Here is a 21,807-nt window from a genome sequence, read left to right on the forward strand (position 1 = left end):
TGATTTATTTATCCATGGCTACCACATGCGTAGATTAGAAAGTCATGATGTTGGGGAATTACTTGAGTCATTTTTGTTTATTTACTTTCCTTTTTTGGAGATGGCGAGGAAGCGGTAGGCTACTAAACTGAACAATCATATACCAAGCATTGCTATGGGCAGGCACATAATCCAGTCATTTGCCTGTAGTGCATTAACTGGCTAAAAGTAAAACGTGGGATTTCTCATAGTAATCCTTAGTAGTATTATATTGCCAGCTTGAATTATTTCTTGGGGAGGCTGAGTTTATCTGATACCCTCCCTGGACTCAGACAGTTGATGTCAGCCTCTCAGCTCAGGGTGGAGACGACCTTCCAGGTGATGTCAGGGCGCGGTGCGTGCGGTCAGAGTGTGTTTGCGTGAGCTGACCGTCGCCTCGGGCCCTCCCGTCCTTTCGGGTTTTTTTTAGCTCCTCGCAGCCAAAGGTGAGGAGAGTGAGCAGGAGAGAGGGGCTGAGCGCCAACTCCTCTCTCTTCACTCTGGCGGGAGAGGAGTTCCGCATCCTGGGGGGGTCCGTCCACTATTTCCGCGTCCCCAAGGCGTACTGGAAGGACCGGCTGCTGAAGATGAAGGCCTGCGGCCTGAACACTCTCACCACGTACGTACAGCGCAGCCTGAGAAGAAAGGGCTTCTGAAGTGGTTCTTTGGCTTGTTTTGGGCTCTAAAATATGGTTCCAATAGGAAACACTGTGCTTCCATTGGAGAACCCTATTAAGTTAACAGGTTATTTGTCGAGCAAAATTATTCTTTGTCTGGAAGTATTCACACTTCAAACCTATGACAGAGGGTTCCGTAAATAACTAAAATGGGCTCCTCTATGGAATCAAGCCAAATAACCATTTTTTCTAAAAGTGTTTAAGGAACCATTATTGGTGTGAAAAGTGTGAAAGTTCCCAGATTTAACCATTTTGCCCATCAAAAAGAATCCTTAAACTAGATATGGTTCCTCTATGGAGACACAGAGGAGCCTTTTGGAACATCTTCTTCTGAGAGTGTAGGGGTAGTGGGACCCCATTGCAAGCACTGTGTCTCTTTTTAGACACAGATTTTTAGTTAAATGGTGAACACAACAATCTTTTCCTTTTGTCTTCCAGTTATGTGCCTTGGAATCTACATGAACCTGAAAAGGGTGTTTTCAACTTCCAAAGAGAGCTGGATTTAGAGTAAGAATGGACACTTTTCCATCCCTGAATTAGGGTTACGAATTAAATGTTTTTGTTTGTCTACAGATTATTGTAGTGTCTACCTATCTGTTGTCTTCTTGCAGGACCTGTAACACAATTTTAAAAAGCAACTGAAAATCCACCATTGGTATTCAAACCGTTTCTTTATTTAAATCTGAACTATACAGATATAACTTGGCTTTCTTGTCTCCTGACAATGTTGCCAGATTGTAATTCCTGTGGGAATGGGTTTTGGGGTTGTTGTTTGGTTCCCAACAGGGTCATTAAGCGTGGTAACCTGTCAAGGGAGTATGACTCCAATCCCCTCACTAGACAACCACATAATTTCCACAGCAACAGCGTTGCCATGTCATTAATTACTTTGTTGTAATAAATGGCTGAAGCTCCGTCTGGTGCAGCCTAATGTCTCACACCAATGCAATGATTGCGTACCATCTGTTATGAACCTAATGACTGTCCTCACTAACGTATACATCACATAATCAAGGTCCTTCATTAGATTTAGACTGTTTTATTCTGTTTATAAATTTTAAAAAACAAATCTCAGTAGATGAACACATATTTACACAGCTCCAGCCATGCTGAATCTTTGGGTGGGTTAGTTTTTTTTTACCACGGACAGTGCACATTAATCAAATTTTCAGTTTCCACATCAATGTAAATGAGCTAACGTTCATCTGTAGTCCCTAACCTGTATGTCTTTGGGCGGGTTAGTGAGATGTCTTTCTCGGATGGTTGTGTCATCTCGCTCTCCTCTGTTCATGTCCCAGGGCTTACCTCAGCCTGGCAGCTGAAGTGGGCCTCTGGGTGATCCTGCGTCCTGGGCCTTACATCTGTTCTGAGATGGACCTGGGGGGACTGCCCAGGTCAGCCCGCTCTCTCCGCTCTGCTGTATTTACCCTTTCTACTCTGCTGTGTCTCATTACAAGTGTTTTAGTCTTGTAATGAGTCTTGACGTCTTATTTTGTGTCCTCTCAAGTAGAACATATTTGCTTGTTTGAAGTTACTGATTGCTTGAAATTGTCTTACCCCATTGGCAAATCTTTAAATGATACAAACTGTCTCACTTTATTGTCAAAGTTTTATGTCTTGCTTACTTACTCAGCAAAAAAGCAATAGAAATTAGATTTGATGTCGAAATATAAGTCTACAACACTTTTTTGAGAAAGTTACCAGACAAGCATTCAAACAGCAGGGTCATTTGCATGTGGATTGTAGTAGGCCAGCATTGTAACCTGGGAAACAAACCACCAAACACCTGGTGCTTGAGAAACTTTCTGTGGGGTTGAATTTGGCCTCGTCATTGTTCTTAGTTCTCTTTAGTTTTCTCTCATCAGAGTGGAAACTAAATTTTGTTTTGTCTCTATATGATTTGTATGATTAAAGAGAAAAGCAAAATGCAGGACTGAAGTATATTCACTTGACACAAAAGCTGAATGTTAGTAATTTCATGTCGACATAAGCCACACGATATAGAATGGAAGTTCTTCTTATTTAAACAAAATAGTTTCTGTTCTGACGTATACCAGCTGCCTCTTCATGAAGAGTGAATTGTGTAGACATCATGCTCGATCCCTTTTCGCTTTGCTGTGTATTTTCTAGCTGGCTTCTGCGTGATGACAACATGAAGCTGCGGACCACGTACCCGGGCTTCACGGAGGCCGTGAGCAACTTCTTTGACAAACTCATCCCCAAAGTCGTTCCGTTTCAGGTAATTGCTGCCTGTGCAATCTTTAGTTGTAATGCTGAGATGACATCGATTCAGAATTGCTTGGTCTCTCATCCACTATCATCCAGCGGGCTATTCTGTCTGGAGTACATCATTGAACCACTTTGGGGTTTTTATTCTAACCTAAATCTAGAAGAGCAGAGCTGGTAGGCCTTTGGCATTTTGGATGCTTTGTGCCTCATGATGGATTTCTTTCTGTGGGAAATAGCATCCAGCCCAGCCTGTGTTTCAGACTGTGACTGTGGCAACTACATTCAGGCATTAAGACAACACTCTTATCCAGAGCATCTTGCAGTCCTTATTACATACAATCCATATAATATACTGTATACAACTGGATATTCTCAGACCTCTTGAGTTGGAAGTTTCCTAACCATTATACAACACTGCCACCACTTCTAAATAAAGCCTAATTACTGCTCAACTAATAGTTTTCAAAAGCATTGTGGGTAAATCTCACTGAGAAGAACCATCGCTGTACATAATTATTTCTGTAAATTTTCTTTCAGTTTAAAAAGGGAGGCCCCGTTATCGCAGTTCAGGTGGAGAACGAATATGGCTCCTTCGCCAAGGACAGGGATTACATGCCTTTCATCAAAGAGGTAGAGTCTGGATTTTCAGAACATTAATTTCATGAAGTGTCAGAGCTCATCTGGATTAATCTAGGACCTGCAAATGGTCTGCCAGCACAGACCGACAATTCTTTCTTTCTTCCTTTCATAGACATGATAAACTTGTCATAATGTTCGATCTGTGCATTAACATATTCATATTATTTATGTATACTCCTCAGTATAATGTTCCCTGATATCTTGCGTGTGGCTATGAGAAACAGAGAAACTCCCAACAGAGAAACAATTAAATAGCTCTTCAACCTATCTCTCAGTAGCCATCCTTCTTTAAAACAGGAACAGGTGGCTCTCTCAGTCTAACAACTTTCAGCAAACTGCTAAATCTGCTGTTCAATCCAGTCCAACTGAGTCTATATGAGTGTAACATGGACCTGATGCACTCTATCAGAGCAGACGTCTCACTGTGTAGTTATGTGGATAGTGTCTGAGTGCTGTGGTGCAGTGGAATCTGGACAGCAGCCCCGTGAGGGCAGGATTAGATGCCCTTTTCATATGTCACACGGCCATTGTCTCCTCTCCTCTCCCCTCATAGGCTCTCCAATCCCGGGGGATTGGTGAGCTGCTTATGACATCAGATAACTACAACGGGCTGAATTACGGAGGCGTAGATGGAGGTACTGTGTGGGGTCGCCTCTTAGCTCTCTGGTGTTCATACACGGGCCTGAAGGCTTTATGTGGATGCATTTAAACTGGCGAATGGATGACATGTTCGACATTTAGTTCCTACCCAATTACAGGCTCCTTTTAAATAATTAGGCCGTGTTAATGCACGTGTGCACATGTCTGTGTGGCATATGCACACAGCAGTCATTTCCTTAAAAGAGACTGCCCAGTTGGCAAACAGGAAAAGGCCAAAGGAAACGTTGATTACTACAAGTGAGTGACTTTATGGATGTTACTTATCGAAAACACACAGTTCACGAAGTTCACATCAACTTTACTAGCTGTCTATACCCGACCTGGCTAAAATGCTTTCTTTGACATTCTTTCCCCTTCAGATAATTAAATATTTAAAAAGAAGCAATACATTCACCTGTATTCAGAACTATTATCTTCTTTCATATGATTGTATTATAATTGTACACAGTGGCCAGGGATTTTGGGCCCCATGAAAAGATCTGACACGGAGCCCCACCACCCCATAAAATCTTTTGTATATTTTGAGGATTGTTGAACTGTTGTCAATTACGTCCCTTGGAATCAGTGTACCCCCTACCTCCATGACACCCCCCCCCCCAAATCTACTGCAGTATCTAAAAAAATTTTCTGCCAATCTGAGTAATTGAAATCAATATGAGGCTTCAGACATTACTGTGTTTATTTCAGGTTTTGTATGGCCTCACCTCACAATTTTAGTTTCGTACATGTAGTGTGTCATTCTCGTGTGATGCTTTGGACTTCTCTCTCCACTGAAGCCCTCAGAACGGTCAACATGCAGAAGCTGAAGCCTGAGGGATTGAAATACCTGGACGCCATGCAGGTAAGACTCGACCTCTCAGTGAACACTCACGGTCTGGTCCATGTACTGTTCACGGCGTTTCCTCTGTGGAGATAAATGCTTTCGAATTGCATTGCCAAATGTATGAAAGTATGTGCAAATTCTGCAGTCAATGTTGGACTTAATTCAATTTCAGTTCAGTCAGATCAAATAATTACATCCATAGAACATTGTACCCTTATAAGATTGAATTTAAATTAATTTCCTGAGTTGACTGAAGTGGTTGAAGCTGCCTGTGCAGATTTTCTTCAGTCTGTGTGAATGGGATTTAGCTGAAGAGTACTGCTATTCAAAACCGCACTCAAAAAATGAATCATTGGATTTACTTTACAATATTCCTGAGTATATGTGACTTCAATTGATTAAGTACTTGGTACAAGTACTATTCACATTTTAAGAAATCGTGTTTTTTGGGTGTAGCAGGTCCGTGTGTATCTCTGCAGTAATGTGTGGTTTAGTCTCAATAAAACTAGAAATGACCTTGGTCAGTGCTGCTTGGCTGTGGCCCTTCAGGCTGGTGTGAAAACAGTTTTTGTGGTGTTAATTCTAACGTGCTACCTGGTTGTCCAGCCACAGAGCCCCAAGCTGGTGATGGAGTACTGGGCTGGGTGGTTCGACACCTGGGGCGACCTACACCACGTCTTTGCAGCAGAGGGTGAGGAATTTTGTTTGACTCAACCCCTGAATTAATGTATTTTATAATGATTCTGGGTATTTATAATGTTTTTTGGAGAATTGCTGTAAATGTATTGAGATTTCCCATGTGCTTTTCTTTGCTTACTATTGACAATGTACTCTCTATCTTATATCCAGAAGTACTATTCATTGAATTATCTATTTTTATGAGGACCACATTGTGTTTGCTTAGAGTAGCTATAATCAGGAATAATTCCTCAGAAGGGAACACAAATCTGAAAAAGGGATACGAATATCATTACTTCGATACACAATTCATATTGCAGCTTCAGATATCGATAACACCCTCCCTGCTCTCTGACAGACATGGTTGCCGTGGTGAGGAAGATCTTGAAGCAGGGCATGTCCGTTAACCTCTACATGTTCCACGGAGGGACAAACTTCGGCCTGACGACTGGAGCGCTCGCCAAGCCCTCATACAAGCCTTTGATCACCAGCTACGGTGGGCTACACAACTCAGTCTGATATAGGAGTTTATCTTCAGCGGAACCGGGTCAAATACTTTGATGCTAATTCTTTAGATGCTAGAAATGAGGAAAACACCTCAGTCGATGTGAAACGTGTTATTATCCATTAAATGGGAAATGGTTGGCATTTATATAGTGCCTTTATCCAAAGTGCTGTACAATTGATGCTTCTCATTCACCCATTCATACACACACTCACACACCAACGGCGATTGGCTGCCACGCAAGGCGCCGACCAGCTCGTCAGGAGCATTTGGGGGTTAGGTGTCTTGCTCAAGGACACTTCCACACAGCCCGGGCGGGAGGATCGAACCGGCAACCCTCCGACTGCCAGACGACTGCTCTTACTGCCTGAGCCATGTCGCCCCATTACAATAAAGGGTCATTTTGTTCAGAATACCAGAAATCTTTCTTTCATCAAGTTTTGATTTAAAATTTACAAATATCTAAAGGATTAATGTGTTTCAGATAAAATATTTGACTCAGGTCTGCCTTTGATGGGTATTTCCTGCTTTATGTCTGTTATATAGAAGTGTGGAGAGATAATAGTGTGGATTTTAGATTGGAAATTTGCACCCTAAACCACCTTTATGTATTTAGTATTCATGATGTTACTGTTAGAGAAAAATGCATTCATTTTTTTCATGGGAGCTGTTTTTAAAAACAATTATAGCTTTTCTCAATCACTTTGGCCTATTTCCTACAACATTTTTCTGTTCTCATAGCTGTATGTGCATTTGCCAAAACATTCATACAGTACAACATTATGGTTCACCTCCAAAAAAATTTAACTCATGTTTCAAAAGTAAATAATTGTTTCAAAGAGTTGTGTCAGTGTTATCAAATGAAAAGTCTATTTTATCGTTGTTTGAAATCAAGACAGTCATGAATGGTTAGACATATTGTCATTATGACAAACCTGGAAGAATGTTTGCCTGAGCAGGTTACTCCATGATCAGAAAATGTAGTACTGTAGTTCAGAAAGTGTAGTACTGTAATTCAGAAAGTGTAGTACTGTAATTGTGTTGCCCCTGTGCCCAACAGTAATTTTGATCTCAGGTGTGTGAAACTTCCCTTTGTAAGTAAAATCCAAGATTCACCAGAAGAGCAATTTAGCTGACATTACATAATACCATGTCACCAGAATTGAAGGATATATTATGATGGGGTTAGATGGACCATTCTGCATATGATGACATACACAAAGTTAAACAGAAAACAACATAATCTATTCCAATCAGCAAGACTTATATGTTTGATAACTGGGCCAATTGTAGACAATTGTACTTAATCATTTGCAAAAATGTGCTTCACATTTGCAATTTGTAGAAAGCAATGAGAAATAGTGTTTGGCTGTGAATAAGTGATGTTATGGTGTGGAGGTTTTCACATATTGTTTTGAGAACATTAGCTGTCATTCAACAATTGGGCCAAAGCAATTGAGAAAAACTGTGATAGGATATAACCATCAGCTAAAACTAGCTAAGCAAAGGTGAAATTAGTTTTTATGTCATGGACGCATGGTAGTGGGTATTCAGCAATGCATTGCGGTGCTGTATTTATGGAGAGACCAATAGATGGCGCCATCTGTCTTCCACAGGATTACAGTGTTGCACAACTGAGCACCTCTCTGTATGAATGAGGGATTTTCTGTTATAGTTGTGAGGGGCTATTTGCAGGAGGAGGTCATGCAGGTATTGAAGCCACCTCAGTTAAAAGCCAGACTTGACGGTGAGCTGTCATTCTGCCCAAACGCGAAAACTATGGGATACTGGAGGACCAGTCATGTATGTCTGCCTTCTCTACCCCGTAGCCTGCAGCCTTCTGGCACAAAAATAAAGATATCTCTTCATCTCTGAGCGGGAGTCCCCTATGGACTTGAATATGTGCTCTGTAATCTATTGCAATGTATGAAAGCAGTTGTCAGTTTTTTTTACCATATTTTGTGAAGTGTTGCGATAACTTTATGTAGACATATTTTCAGTATATTGCATTTCTGTAAGCGTAGGCCGGAGGGCAGTGAAATGCTCATGATTGCCCTGTCTCCCATAAAGCTGGGAGGATTAAATATGCTCCCCAGTCAGTGAGCATACAGTCCCCACTCCAGGGACAGCTGTTAGCACCCCAGCATTTAGCGAACTGGCACTGTGCTGCCCCGCTATTGGACGGCTGAGGCGAGGCAGTGGAGATGACGATTGGCTGTAAAAAGGCTAGTTGGTGAATTATCCAGCTGCTAGCGGGCCATTGTAGTGCCAGGTGATTTGCACAGTCTTGGCGCAGCTGGGACTATTATCGATTCGTGACCGAGACTTGCTTTTCTTCTAGATTACGATGCCCCGTTAACCGAAGCTGGGGATTACACCCCAAAATATCATCTCCTGAGGGACTTATTCGGCCGCTATCGCAGTAAGTTTAACTATCCGCTGCAACCTGCTTTTATCGCATTCGTGTTATGTGCCTACAGGGGGCGCTAAAGCACTGTGGGCTTGTATATTGGGGTTTAGAGGTGGTAAGATTACTGCTGGTAATGTAACATCTGTGCCTGTAATACCTTTTTTAATTTTATGTGTTTTAAATGACACTGAAGAAATCATTTTTTATTTGCTGTGTAAATTAGAAAGCGAAAGGAAATTATTTAGATGAATACTTTTTCAATTCTTGGATGCTTTTGTGTGCTTGGGATTTAATTACCTGTAACATTAAAACATATTCTTCTAAGAATTAAAAATGTACTGCAGTCTGTGTTTGCTCAAATGTACTGTACACATCCAATACCCAAGCTGAATGTGAGTTTGATGGAAAGCCCCACTCAAAGAATCAAGTTGAGGGATAATTTCACAGGGGCTAATATTCAGAGACTCATGCAGTAGGGATTCTGGTGCATCATGTTCTGTACCCGTGTTTGTCTCAGCGGAGAAGCTTCCAGAAATGCCCCCTCTTCGCTGGAAGGAAGATTACGAGCCAGCGATCATGTACCAGCATCTCTCTCTGTGGGACGCCCTGAAGTTCGCTGACGGGGTGAGGGAAAGCCAATTCCAGTCTGCCGGCATCGGATCTAATTTCAAAAATTTACATAAATATCTGAGTGTCATAGTCACCGAGCCAACTGATTCCTGGTATAACAAAGGACCAGAGAACCAGCCAACAAAGGAACAAACAAACTAACTAACTAATTAACGCAGACACACACACACACACACAATTTTCCACACACACATTCCTGTCTTTCTCTGCAGTGAAAGTGTGTGCCCTACGCTCTCCGCTAGCAAATAAAAATCACTCAAGACAGACGTGACAGTCTACAGGCTGCTTCAGATGAGAAAGTCATAAGCTGACAAAACAGTTTTCGGAAGTTATCCGCAGAATTTTATTGAAGTGAAAGTTACGCTGTTCCAGAAAGTTTGCTTTAGGCTACTGTGGTCTCTGAGCGTCCACATGTCAAACATCGAGTTCAGAGATAGAAGAAGCAAACCCACACAGTCCAAAATGGAAAAGGACATTTCTTTTGTTAGCTGCTGCGGACAGGAATTAGGAATCCTCATTTTGTCTGCTTTTATTTCATTCCTACACAGTAGAATGTGTTAATTAGTAATATAATTAGTAATATATTTTACTAACCAGAGTTCAGATTAAGGTGGCATGTATGGTGCAGTGGGTAGCACTGCTGCCTCGCAGCAAGGAGGTCCTGGGTTCGAATCCCCGTCGGCTGGGGCCTCTCTGTGTGGAGTTTGCATGTTCTCCCCGTGTTTGTGTGGGTTTCCTCCGGGTACTCTGGTTTCCTCCCACAGTCCAAAGACATGCAGGTTAGGCTGATTGGGGAGTCTAAATTGCCCATAGGTGTGAGTGAATGGTGTGTGTGCCCTGCGATGGACTGGCAACCTGTCCAGGGTGTATTCCTGCCTTTTGCCCAATGTATGCTGGGATAGGCTCCAGCCCCCCTGTGACCCTGTTCAGGATAAGCGGGTTAGGATAATGTATGTATGTATGAGTTCAGATGAGTAAAATATAGTGTAGGGCAGATTTACCACCAAACTTTGGTCTCACAGCTGAGTAAGCACAGGTGACTACAGCTATGTCAGGGGCCTGACCAGTGGAAGGGGTGAAAGGTCGCATGGGAAAGGTCAAAGGTTAATAGACATTTCTGGTGCTCCCTGATGAAGCCTTTCAAATCGGTGGTCCCAGTCAATATGGAGAACCTTCCAGTGAACAACGGCAATGGGCAGTCTGCAGGATACGTTCTGTACGAGACCCCCGTCAGCAGCGGAGGCCATTTACGCTCGAGAAACAACGTGCGCGACAGAGCCCTGGTGAGTCACTCTCAACGGACCACCGAAAACACACACAGGATACTACAGCGTTTCAGAAAAAAACACACAAATGCATGCAATGGATTCATATTTTATTCATTATCCATACATATTAGTATGCCCCTTGAAGGGTAGGAATGTTATTTTTGTTATTTTTCATGTTCTAGAACTCTGTTGCTTTCTGTGATGTTTAAATCAGCATTTGAATTCAGTTTTATTTGAGGTCTTACAAAAAGAGTTAAAATAACCATAGTGTGCAGTCTGCGAGCACACATACAGACACACACACACGCTCTCATACACACACACACACACACACACACACACAAACACACATATTTCTTAAATGCCCCTTAAACTGACTGAGCTTGCCTTATTATTTACTGTAGGTGTTTGTTGACAAACGTTTCATTGGAATTTTGAAATACAAGAATCTGGAACTTGCAGTGCCTGATGGGAAGGTACTGTAGAGTGTTTCTTATGTCTGGATATACAATAAGACAGTACAGCTGATGTGTTGAGCTTGCAAACATTCAAAATCTTGTTACAGTACACTCGAGAGCTCATAGGCGATAGCAGTGTGCCCTGATCAAGCCAACAGAATGTATGGAGCCTTGTGTAAACTGTTGAGCCCGAACAAGGTTGGAAAGAGGAATCAAGATGGCTGACTTTTCATGCTGCATGAAAAGCCAAACCAGTAGGGAAATTACTGCCACTTTCATTTATGAAACATTATACTTACATCATCATAGGCAGCTGTGAAATATATTATTATTTATTTCCACATATTTTAGTATATTGCAGCATATTTGGTGTCTGTAAGGAATAAATTGATTTATTTGCTTTTGACTGCAGGGCGAGCGGACACTGAGTTTTCTTGTGGAGAACTGCGGTCGAGTGCACTATGGGAAATCTTTAGACAATCAGCGTAAAGGTAAAGTGAAAATGGCATCTCTCTCTCTCAGACCTAAAAGACTATGAGCCGTAATGTGCAAAAATGAGAAGACATTATGGTTCGTATACACTCAGTGACCACTAGGTATTAGGTAGACCTGCACAACAACTTATTAATGCAAATATTTAATCAGCCAATCATGTGGCATCAACTAAATGCCTATAAACATGCAGATACGGTCAAAAGGTTCAGCTGTTTTTCAGACCAAATGTCAGAATGGGGAATAAATGTGATATAAGTGACTTTGACCGTGGAATGATTGTTGGTGCCAGACAGGGTGGTTTGAGTATCTCAGAAACGGCTGATCTCCTGGGACTTTCACGCACAACAGTCTCTAGAGTTTGCAGAGAATGAAAAACAAAAAGCATCCAATGAGCAGCAGTTATGCATTGTAAAAAAAAATAGTAGACAGTAAGTAGGCAGTCAGTGTTTCTGCTTTAGATACCGCATTTAACCATGCTTGTATAAGAGCATTTGCTGCGTGGAGACTGCTGGAGAGTTCAGTCATGTGCCTCATATTTATTTACAGTGATGATGACAGAAGATACAGTATCTGCCGCTAAGTGCTGAAAATATGAGGGCTTAGCTCACATCAAATACACTTCTGGATTTAGTGTGGTTCTGCCTGGCCAAGTTCACTGCTATACACGTATGCACTGACGCATATCAGACACACATATTCATTATACGCAGGGCGGGAGTCTGTTCCATTTCTGTTCAGTGAATTGAGGAAATTAATTGAAATTCTACTAATTCACTGAAGAAGAAATCCCCGTAGAACATTGAATTTCCATAAAGTTCATTGAATTTCCATAGAGTTCACAAATGAACCGAACTCAAGTGGAATTGACTTCAACCCTGGTTGTATGTACTGTGTTCATTTCCATAATGCACGTTTTTTAAATGTCATTTTAAAACTCATTTCAGGTCTGCTGGGTGATGTTGTGTTGAACAATATCCCACTGAGAGACTTTACAATTTACAGCCTGGAAATGAAACCCAGCTTCATTGAACGGTTTGTGTGTTTCCTTCTGTTTGCAGTTATTGTTCCCTCTGATGTAAATGTCAAGTTATTGCACCGTGTGGGTACACACTCTGCTAAATAAAGCTTTAACGAGAATATAATGTTCTGTAAAAAAACAAATTATGTTTATATATGCACTGTGTATGTGTAGGTGCATGCTTGTGTGTGTGAGTGTGTGTGCGTGTGTGTGTGTGTCTGTGAGAGAGAGTGTACGTTTGTGTGAGAGTGTGAGTGTTTGTGTTCTTGATTATGGTTCCAAGCGTATATTGGGTACACACTCTGCTAAATAACGCCTTTATGAGAATATAATATTAACAAATTATGTTTATATATGCACTGCCTGAGTGCATGTATTGTAGGTGTGCGCTTGTGTATGTTTGTGTGTCTGTGAAAGAGAGTGTGGGTGTGTGTGTGTGTTTGTGTGTCTGTGAGAGAGAGTGAGAGAGTGTGTGGGTGTGCGTGTGTGTGTGTGTGTGTGTCTGTCAGAGAGAGTGTGGATGTGTGTGTGTGTGTGTTTGTGTGTCTGAGAGAGAGTGTGTGTGTGTGTGTGTGTGTGTTTGTGTGTCTGTGAGAGAGAGTGTGGGTGTGTGTGTGTGTTTGTGTGTCTGTGAGAGAGTGTGTGTGTGTGTGTTTGTGTGTCTGTCAGAGAGAGTGTGGATGTGTGTGTGTGTGTGTGTGTGTGTGTGTGTTTGTGTGTCTGTGAGAGAGAGTGTGTGTGTGTGAGTGTTTGTGTGTCTGTGAGAGAGATTGTGGGTGTGTGTGTGTGTGTGTTTGTGTGTCTGTGAGAGAGAGTGTGGGTGTGTGTGTGTGTGTGTGTGTGTTTGTGTGTCTGTGAGAGAGAGTGTGTGTGTGTGTGTTTGTGTGTCTGTCAGAGAGAGTGTGGATGTGTGTGTGTGTTTGTGTGTCTGTGAGAGAGAGTGTGGGTGTGTGTAGGGGTGGCCTGTAGCGTAGTGGTTAAGGTAAATGACTGGGACACACAAGGTCGGTGGTTCTAATCCTGGTGTAGCCACAATAGGATCTGCACAGCTGTTGGGCCCTTGAGCAAGGGCCTTAACCCTGCATTGCTCTAGGGGAGGATTGTCTCCTGCTTAGTCTAATCAACTGTATGTTGCTCTGGATAAAAGCGTCTGCCAATAATACTGTGTTTGTGTGTCTGTGAGAGAGAGTGAGAGAGAGTGTGGGTGTGTGTGTGTGTGTTTGTGTGTCTGTGAGAGAGAGTGTGTGTGTGTGTATTTGTGTGTCTGTGAGAGAGAGTATGGGTGTGTGTGTGTCTGTGAGAGAGTGTGTGTGTGTGTGTGTGTTTGTGAGAGAGTGTGGGTGTGTGTGTGTTTGTGTGTCTGTGAGAGAGAGTGAGAGAGAGTGTGGGTGTGTGTGTGTTTGTGTCTGTGGGAGAGAGTGTGGGTGTGGGTGTGTGTGAGTGTTTGTGTTCTTCATTCTCGTCCCACACTCTTATTGTATGATATTATACAGTGTGACAATAACTACGCATCCTGACTTAGTACTCTAGCACTGAGAGTGCCACCCACTGTAGGGCACAGAACCTCAGCTGAGAAATAAATGTTTTACAGACACATCTGTTGATAGTTTACCGCATAAAATAAATATATTATTGTAATAACTGCATGGCTTTTAATTTTATAAGTGCTCTAAAATTCTCCACTAACAGCTACTGTGTCATTGCCACATTGCGAAAAAACAGAACTGAAGTTACGAAGCACAGCAGGGATTTTTAACCAGAGCTGGAGGCTCTGGAGCTGTAAAGCTCTGCATCTGTCCATCTTTGCTCTGCTGACCTGAGACAGACCAGCCTGCTGGAATTACTGGGGCTGGCCTCCACACACTGCAGGGGGAGACGGCAGACAGCTAGCCTACATCACTTCTGTGAGGGAATACTATACACAGAGACGGGGGTGTCGCAGGAAAATCTGGGTCCAGTGCAAATGCAGTCACTGTTGGTCCCCTTAAAATTGTAGAGCAAAGCAAACTTTTCAGTGCAGGCCTTTTGAGCAAAACAACACCCCCAACCTTGGTAGTCAATCCCCCCCCCCAATGGGACGCCCCCGCATACAGAGGAGAAGGCAGAACACAAAGCCATCCGTGCCCACTGGTAACAGCCGGAGGTGTGCACAGAACGTAGAGTTCTCAGCAACCCTCAGTGCTGGACTGCGGGCAGCCATTTTGATCCGGACAGATGTCAGAACATAGTGTGACACCATATGCTACAGCACTCTGGCTGTGTGCTTATTTTTATTTAGTATATGAACAGGATGCTCAAATCATGCTGTCCACTGTCTTTGGCTCTGGATTAGCTAGCTTGGTTCAAAAATCTACAGAGTTGCTTCAATTGATCGCAGTATGCCTGACTCCAGTCAAATTATGTCAATTATACTAACCCCAGTCAAATTATCCCAGTACCACCAACCCCATGGCAGTTATCTCAATAGCTCTAACACCAGTCAAATTATCTCAATAACCTTTACTCCAGTGAAACTATCCCAATAACCCTAACACCAATCAGATTCTACATCTGCTATCAATAACCGTAAGTTCAGTACAGTTATCACCAGTCCAACAACTCCTCCTTATACCCTAGCCAGAAGATTTATCCAGAACCTGTCCTTTTCTATGATTGTATCAGTAAGTTCTTCTCATGGGTTATACACTACTACTTGTCTCTCATTGCACTGTAGTGCAGTGTATATACCAACACTGAGTGAGTGCTATATTAGGTATTTATTTGACCTATTTTTTTGACTTATTAAGTCTGGCCCTTCTCCTGTGACCTCTCTCATTAACAATGTGTTTCTGCACCACAGACCTGCTGCTCACTGGATGTTTTTTGTTTTTCGCACCATTCTGAGTTAACTCTAGAGGCTGTTGTGCGTGAATATCCCAGGAGATCAGCAGCTAAAGAAATACTCAAACCAGTCCGTCAATCATTTTTTTAACTGAAGCTCCTGACCCGTATCTATTGCACTGCTGCCACGCGATTGGCTGATTAGATAATCACAGGAATAAGTAGGTGTAAAGTGTAAAGTGCTCAATGATGTGGAAATGGTTGTTTAAGGGGAATACTCTGTTAAACTAGGACAGTCTCTTTGCGTTTCAGTCTGAGTTCAGCTCTGTGGAAGTATCCCCCGACCACACCCACCTTCCCAGCGTTCTTCCAGGGACGAATGTTTGTGGACGGCTATCCCAGCGACACCTTCGCCAAGCTGCCGGTGAGAGTGTCTGTCGCGGTGCTAACCGCCAAAAATATTCATACACATCACTCCTCCGGCGAAGTGAAAATGGTAGCACTCGCTTTTCTTCATCCAAAAAAAATGGAGACGCCATTTCAAGTGTTGTTTTTGTTATATTCACAATTTTACATGCACAAACCTGCACATTTACAAACAGATTGACATTTTTTTAGGATGTTTACATTGTGGTACTGTGCCCCATTTTTCGGTGTAATAGTGCGGTAAGAGCTTTTTCACTAAAGAGTCACTGTGGCAATGTCACTGTGCTCCTCTTCGTTTGCAGGGCTGGAGTAAAGGAGTGGTGTTTATAAACGGGGAGAATCTCGGACGGTACTGGTCGATCGGACCCCAGCAAGCTCTCTACGTCCCGGGGCCTTGGATCAACAGTGGAATAAACCAGGTACCTGGACCCAGCTATCCATCACTGACATGTTTCCACTGCATAGTCCACAGGCTGATCTCACACAGACATGAGTCAGAGGAAGACACTTGCTTTAGCAAGCAGGCTGCAGTGGCATGATTTTGGCCACTGGAGAGCAATGACACAGTCATTACATTGTTACATTGTTGGCATTTGGCAGACGCTCTTATCCAGAGCGACGTACAGTTGATTAGACTAAGCAGGAGACAATCCTCCCCTGGAGCAATGCAGGGTTAAGGGCCTTGCTCAAGGGCCCAACGGCTGTGCGGATCTTATTGTGGCTACACCGGGATTAGAACCATCGACCTTGCGTGTCCCAGTCATTTACCTTAACCACTACGCTACGGGCCGCCCCAGGCAGACAGTCATCCGGGCAGACAATGTGCAGGCACATTAACATCACCAAGCTAAAGTCAGCACTGGCACAGTTGAAATAGGTCACTGAAGTGCAGGGCTCATCCACATACTAGAGTGGTGCTTTAACTGGATGCTCCACCCAGCAGCCTGACAAACATATTCTTTCACTGCAACCTGGACTAACTGCAGCATGCACTTCAGCCTGGACTCAATACAAATTAGGTGTTCAATTAAAATAAAGTGTTTCTTGTTTTGCCTTCACAAATATGTTGAGTCAGTTTTGTTGATTGCTGCTGCTGAATTAACAAAAAAAAAAAGAAGGAGTGTCTGTATTTAACCGTCCAAAGTAAAACATTTTACAATTCACAATTTAGCTGATACTTTAGCAGCAAAAGTGGCTGACAAAAGGAGCATTTAACATGGTTAGAGAACCACCATTAGAGCCAGAAAACATCACGATCATTCCTACTGACAGTAGACACAACAACACTAAGGAATTGCAGGCTGTCCAATATACAGAATAAGCTTGTCTTGGGAAGAAAATAAAACAGCAGTTATGAGAGGCCCGAAGATTTGACACCAATAGTGCGTCGTGAGTTTGAAATAGGTGATAATTAAACCGAGGAACCGTTAAACTGATCACTGTTCTCATACTGTTATCCTCTCTTTTTCTTGATTAGCGAATGTGCCAATTAACTGAATAATGAATGCCCACCAGCATTAACCTATCCACAGTTTTTTATGCAGTCTCAAAGTAGCTTTCCCTCTCTTCACTTCATGTTAATGTATGTAAATAAGGAGAGAGTTTGTAAAAAACAATGCAATGCAATCATCACAGACAGAACAGGCTTTACCTTAAAGAAGCAAATTGCACCTTTAAGTGTGTGTAGCACTGAGGTGGGAGAGCGGCAGAGATGAGTGAACAAGATGGAATCGATGCATTTTCATGAGCAATTAAACTGCAGGATTTGCGCAGATTGAGTGATCATTATGTCCTGCTGTTCAATTTTGTGAAAAAAAGAGAAATATTGCTACCAAAAGATAATATTGAGAAACATAAGTAACTACCAAGGGGAATCGAGTTTTCGGCTAATTAATGGCTTCATTGGCAATCGAGCAAAGCGAATGAAAATCTTTTGAGGGCGACGACCGTTTGAAGTGTACAATTTTGTGAATTCGACCTCCTCTGCTTACAGCTCACGTGCTGCTGGGTGTTTAACAGGCAGCACTAATAATGCTGTCGTACACTCACTGTCATGCTGCAGTTAAGTAAGAAAACTGGCTTTCCCTCCTTCAGAAGCGATTGTATGCTGTAAGAATGACGGCCACATGTGGCCGCACTGTCTCAATCGTCCTCCTGTCTTCGTTTATTTCAGGTCATTGTCTTTGAGGAACAGGAAGCAGACGGCAAAGTCCATTTCGAGCAGTCTCCTGACCTGGGCATGACCGTCGACGTTTAGCGGAGAATATTTTAGACAGACTTTTGTCAGCATATTTAATGATTTTTTTGCAGACTTCGCCTGTGTGGGCGGAAGTGTGCTTGGTTCTGGGAAGAGAGCCCATCCTTTTCATTTGTACATAATAGGCTGCCCCCTCAGCTTTCTGGAGCCAGTTTTGAGATGTGTCTGGCGTTGGCACATGACGGACTGACTGATACAAGGTCTAAAGAAGCCTCATATCCACACAGCTGGGAGGTTGGGCATTTATTTGTTCATTTTATTGTGTAATAAGCTGAAGGATTGAAAAAAGGAACTTACTAAAATGACTCAATAAATGGCATTTATAAACACAGGTACTAACAGCCTCGTGTATATCAGTCAAATGCCAAAAACTGCCAGCATGGTTTTATGGTTTTAAAGCCATTTTTATCTAATAGATTTTTCACACACACCCACGCTTGCATGCACGGGTACACACACACACACACACACACACACACACGCACAGTGTAAACATATACAATGAACATATTAATGTTTTTGTTTTTTTTCACCCAAGTCATTGGTTCGGTAATTCACAGGTCTATCTGCTCCTTCCTGAGTGTTGAGGAATACAGGATCAATCTATTGCTATTTCACGTTGTCAGGTTCAATGCGGTTCTTAAACACAACAGACTGAATGTTAGGTATCAAACCCGAGAGCTTAATACGCTGGTTTTCTACCCTAGCCCTGTTGAACCACATCTATCTGGTTCTGTGGCTACTCAGCACTTGTTTGATGAATTAAGGAAAACTGAATGCTCTTCACACATTTTAGATATTAGTTATTAATGAAAAAGTTATTCATGAAAAGTAGAATATGGATAATTTCATAAATAATCTGTCGATGTGCAGGGTTTTTTATTTATTTAAAATTCAGACAATGCTATTCTATTGCTAGTCATGCTCCCATCGCAATGGCAATGACTACAACATTTTCTCAATCCAGCCGCCCTGGCCTATGGACATTTCATAACGTTTATTAATGTTGATTACTCATGGGCAATGCATTATTAATGATGCATGATTCATTTATTAATAATTGACTAATTATCTGCTACCACACCATTTTTAAAAGTGTTACCAGTGCTCCTTATCCAGTGCGTTTCCATTGAAAGGGTACCCTTGGGTAAATGCGTTTTAAAGAGCGACCTTCATGTAAATGCTGAAATCTTTCTGAAAGAGTCCTCAGGCCGCAGGATGAAAGACAGAAAAAGTAGAAACAGGTGATAGTTATGATTACATTGTACTAGCTTACTGTGCAACTATCGTTACTTCTGCTACTACTATGATTACTAATCAATTTATGGCCTGTGAAACCGGATTCAGACTCAGCTGTGCTGTTGCTCTGCAGTACTTTCATTTAGCAGGCTTTGATATACAGAGTGACTCATAATGTATGAGAAAACGAGCGCATTTACCTGATTTACATGATTAAAAGGGCTACATCTGACTAACAACCAGAGCACTGTGTGAATATTTAACAGCACTAAAGCACAATAAGCTAACAATGTTAAGCCATAACCAAAATACAGACCATGAATAAATATACGGATCGGCAATGGGAAATTGCTCTGGATTATTTTTTAATAACACTGAATTAGCACAGCTGATCTCATGAAAATTATATGAAGTGCATGGCCAAGACAAATCTCCTTCAATTTGCACAGATTTTCAACACATTTTAAAATCTGTGCACAGTTTGACCATGCATGAACTGCTTACTTTGGCACATAACCTACACAAGCTAATATTGGTGTAAAAATCAACAACGGCCTTCGTTGCTTCGGTGGGAAGAGACTATGAAAAGATCCAAATCCTCAATGCTCTCGACAAATTAAAGATAAATAACAAAACGGCAAGGTGAACAAGAATCTAGAAATAAGTTATAAAATGGTTGCATACTTTGTTGATCATAGATGCATAAGATGAAGAGAAATTCTAAGGGGGGATAGGGGGTTGTAGGTATACGGTAGCTTTAAACTCTGTGATTATTTTCTCTCTGAAATACCACAGGAGACTTTGACGCTGATATTTAGGAAATGTCTCAGTGAAGCGACGCAGGCAGTCTGTCTGGATTTCCTTGCTAGAGTCAGTGATTCATCAGATTGACAACTAATTATCTAAGGAACAGCGAGACACAAGTTTAAATGTTGACTGAGGACTTAGTTCTTTGCTGCACTTGATTAGTGGTTCATTCCATTTTGTTTTACAAAATCTTGACTGTGGATATGTTTATGCAAGTGAAAAGTTGTGTGTGAAACTGAACAACCTTTATTAACACAGTGGTTTCTTGTGAAACGGATGAGGTTAATGTGGTAAGTGCCCCGCCCCACCTCTACTTCCAGTAAATCAGGTGACCTGCTTGTGTGTGTTACTGTACATCACAGCATTGTATTCCCTGTGACAGAGAACGCTATATGGTCTCTCTGTGAAGACACAAAATAAGTACAACATTGAATTAATTTGCACATTAAACATGGAGGCAATGAGAAACTCTCGCCTCAATGCTGTCATCCAGTAAAATAGTTTAGTTTAATTTAACCTGGCAAAAATCCACACAGTGAATTGAAGATTATTTCAGCAGGAATGCTAAACTTGTTTTGTGTTGTCAAGGACTGGTGCGGCCGCTGGGGACATGGAATTGATGTTAGGATTTCTGTGGCCAGTGAAACTGAAAAGTGAAAGCTCTGCATTGCGTCAAACCAGTCTTGTGAACTTCCTTTGCAAAGTTCATGTGTAAAGTTGAAAACTAGTAGAGTCACCCCAAGGCAATGTATGGCTTATTATGACCATAAAAAAGCTGCAAACTTTCATACAAAGAAATACATTACTTGGTCACTAAGAAGAAATGTCCCAAATTAGTTACATTTCTCCATTGACAAAACTGGTTGGCAATCAGGAAAACCTGGTCAATATACACGTTTGTTGGCTCCAGTCACTAGTGACAGTAGTTTTGAGACGATGCTGTGTATAATTATGTGGACAGTGTGCCCAAGGAAGACCCTGAAATTGAATGTTTAAACACGATGTGGCTGCAGAAAGCTTAGCAGCATGTCGCTACCCTGGGGTGTTATACCTTGAAGATAAAACTGGCAGAAATCTGAGCCCCCTCTGCCTCCCCCGGTGCACAGAGCCGTAGGGAGAGACCGGGGAGGCGTGGGTACAGACATCTGAGGGAATGGTAAATCTTAAGAGGAGAAGACTGACTGGGCGTCATTATGTACCTGCAGAGCAGGACCCCACTCTGAAATCCAGCTATGTCAGCTTGAGCAGCTTGAAAATTGCGAGCCACCATGGTCAAGCTGGTCGAGCAGGTCGAGCTGGGTGTGAGCTGGTCAACCAGCATGGTCAAGCTGATCTAGCTGGGTATGAGCTGGTCAACCAGCATAGTCAAGCTGGTCTAGCTGAATATGAGCTGGTCAACCAGCATGGTCAAGCTGATCTAGCTTGGTATGAGCTGGTCAACCAGCATAGTCAAACTGGTCTAGCTGGGTATGAGCTGGTCAACCACCATGGTCAAGCTGGTCATAAGCTGGTCTAGCTGGGTATGAGCTGGCCAAGCTGGTCATAAACTGGTCTTGCTGAACCAGCTACCTGCTGTTTCAAAACATATGTATCTTGAGCTGTTTGTTTTTTTTCAGCAAGGGTTTGTGGTTCAGCCACGATAAGATCTGCACAGCTGTTGGGCTCTTGAGCAAGGCCCTTAACCCCACATTGCTCCAGGGGGTAGTGTCCCCTGATTAGCCTTATCAAATGTAAGTAGCTTCGGTTAAAA

At 42.3% G+C, this 21,807-nt stretch overlaps 1 protein-coding gene across 1 annotated transcript; it reads left to right on the forward strand.

Annotated features, from left to right (window-relative positions):
• Positions 1 to 413: 413 nt before the first annotated feature.
• LOC133133361 (beta-galactosidase-1-like protein 2) lies at positions 414 to 18,388 on the forward strand (the record flags this gene model as incomplete). The annotated part of the gene is made up of 18 exons (XM_061249459.1): positions 414 to 637; positions 1,134 to 1,202; positions 1,994 to 2,089; positions 2,826 to 2,934; positions 3,462 to 3,554; positions 4,117 to 4,198; positions 5,000 to 5,064; positions 5,653 to 5,737; positions 6,083 to 6,220; positions 8,571 to 8,651; positions 9,157 to 9,263; positions 10,406 to 10,552; positions 10,942 to 11,013; positions 11,408 to 11,486; positions 12,435 to 12,522; positions 15,641 to 15,752; positions 16,057 to 16,173; positions 17,928 to 18,388. Coding segments are annotated over 18 exons (1,848 nt in total), but the record flags the coding sequence as incomplete, so codon positions are not given.
• Between the last annotated feature and the right edge of the window lie 3,419 nt (positions 18,389 to 21,807).

The sequence above is a fragment of the Conger conger genome, chromosome 7, assembly GCF_963514075.1.
Source record: "Conger conger chromosome 7, fConCon1.1, whole genome shotgun sequence".
Taxonomy (NCBI): Eukaryota; Metazoa; Chordata; class Actinopteri; order Anguilliformes; family Congridae; genus Conger; species Conger conger.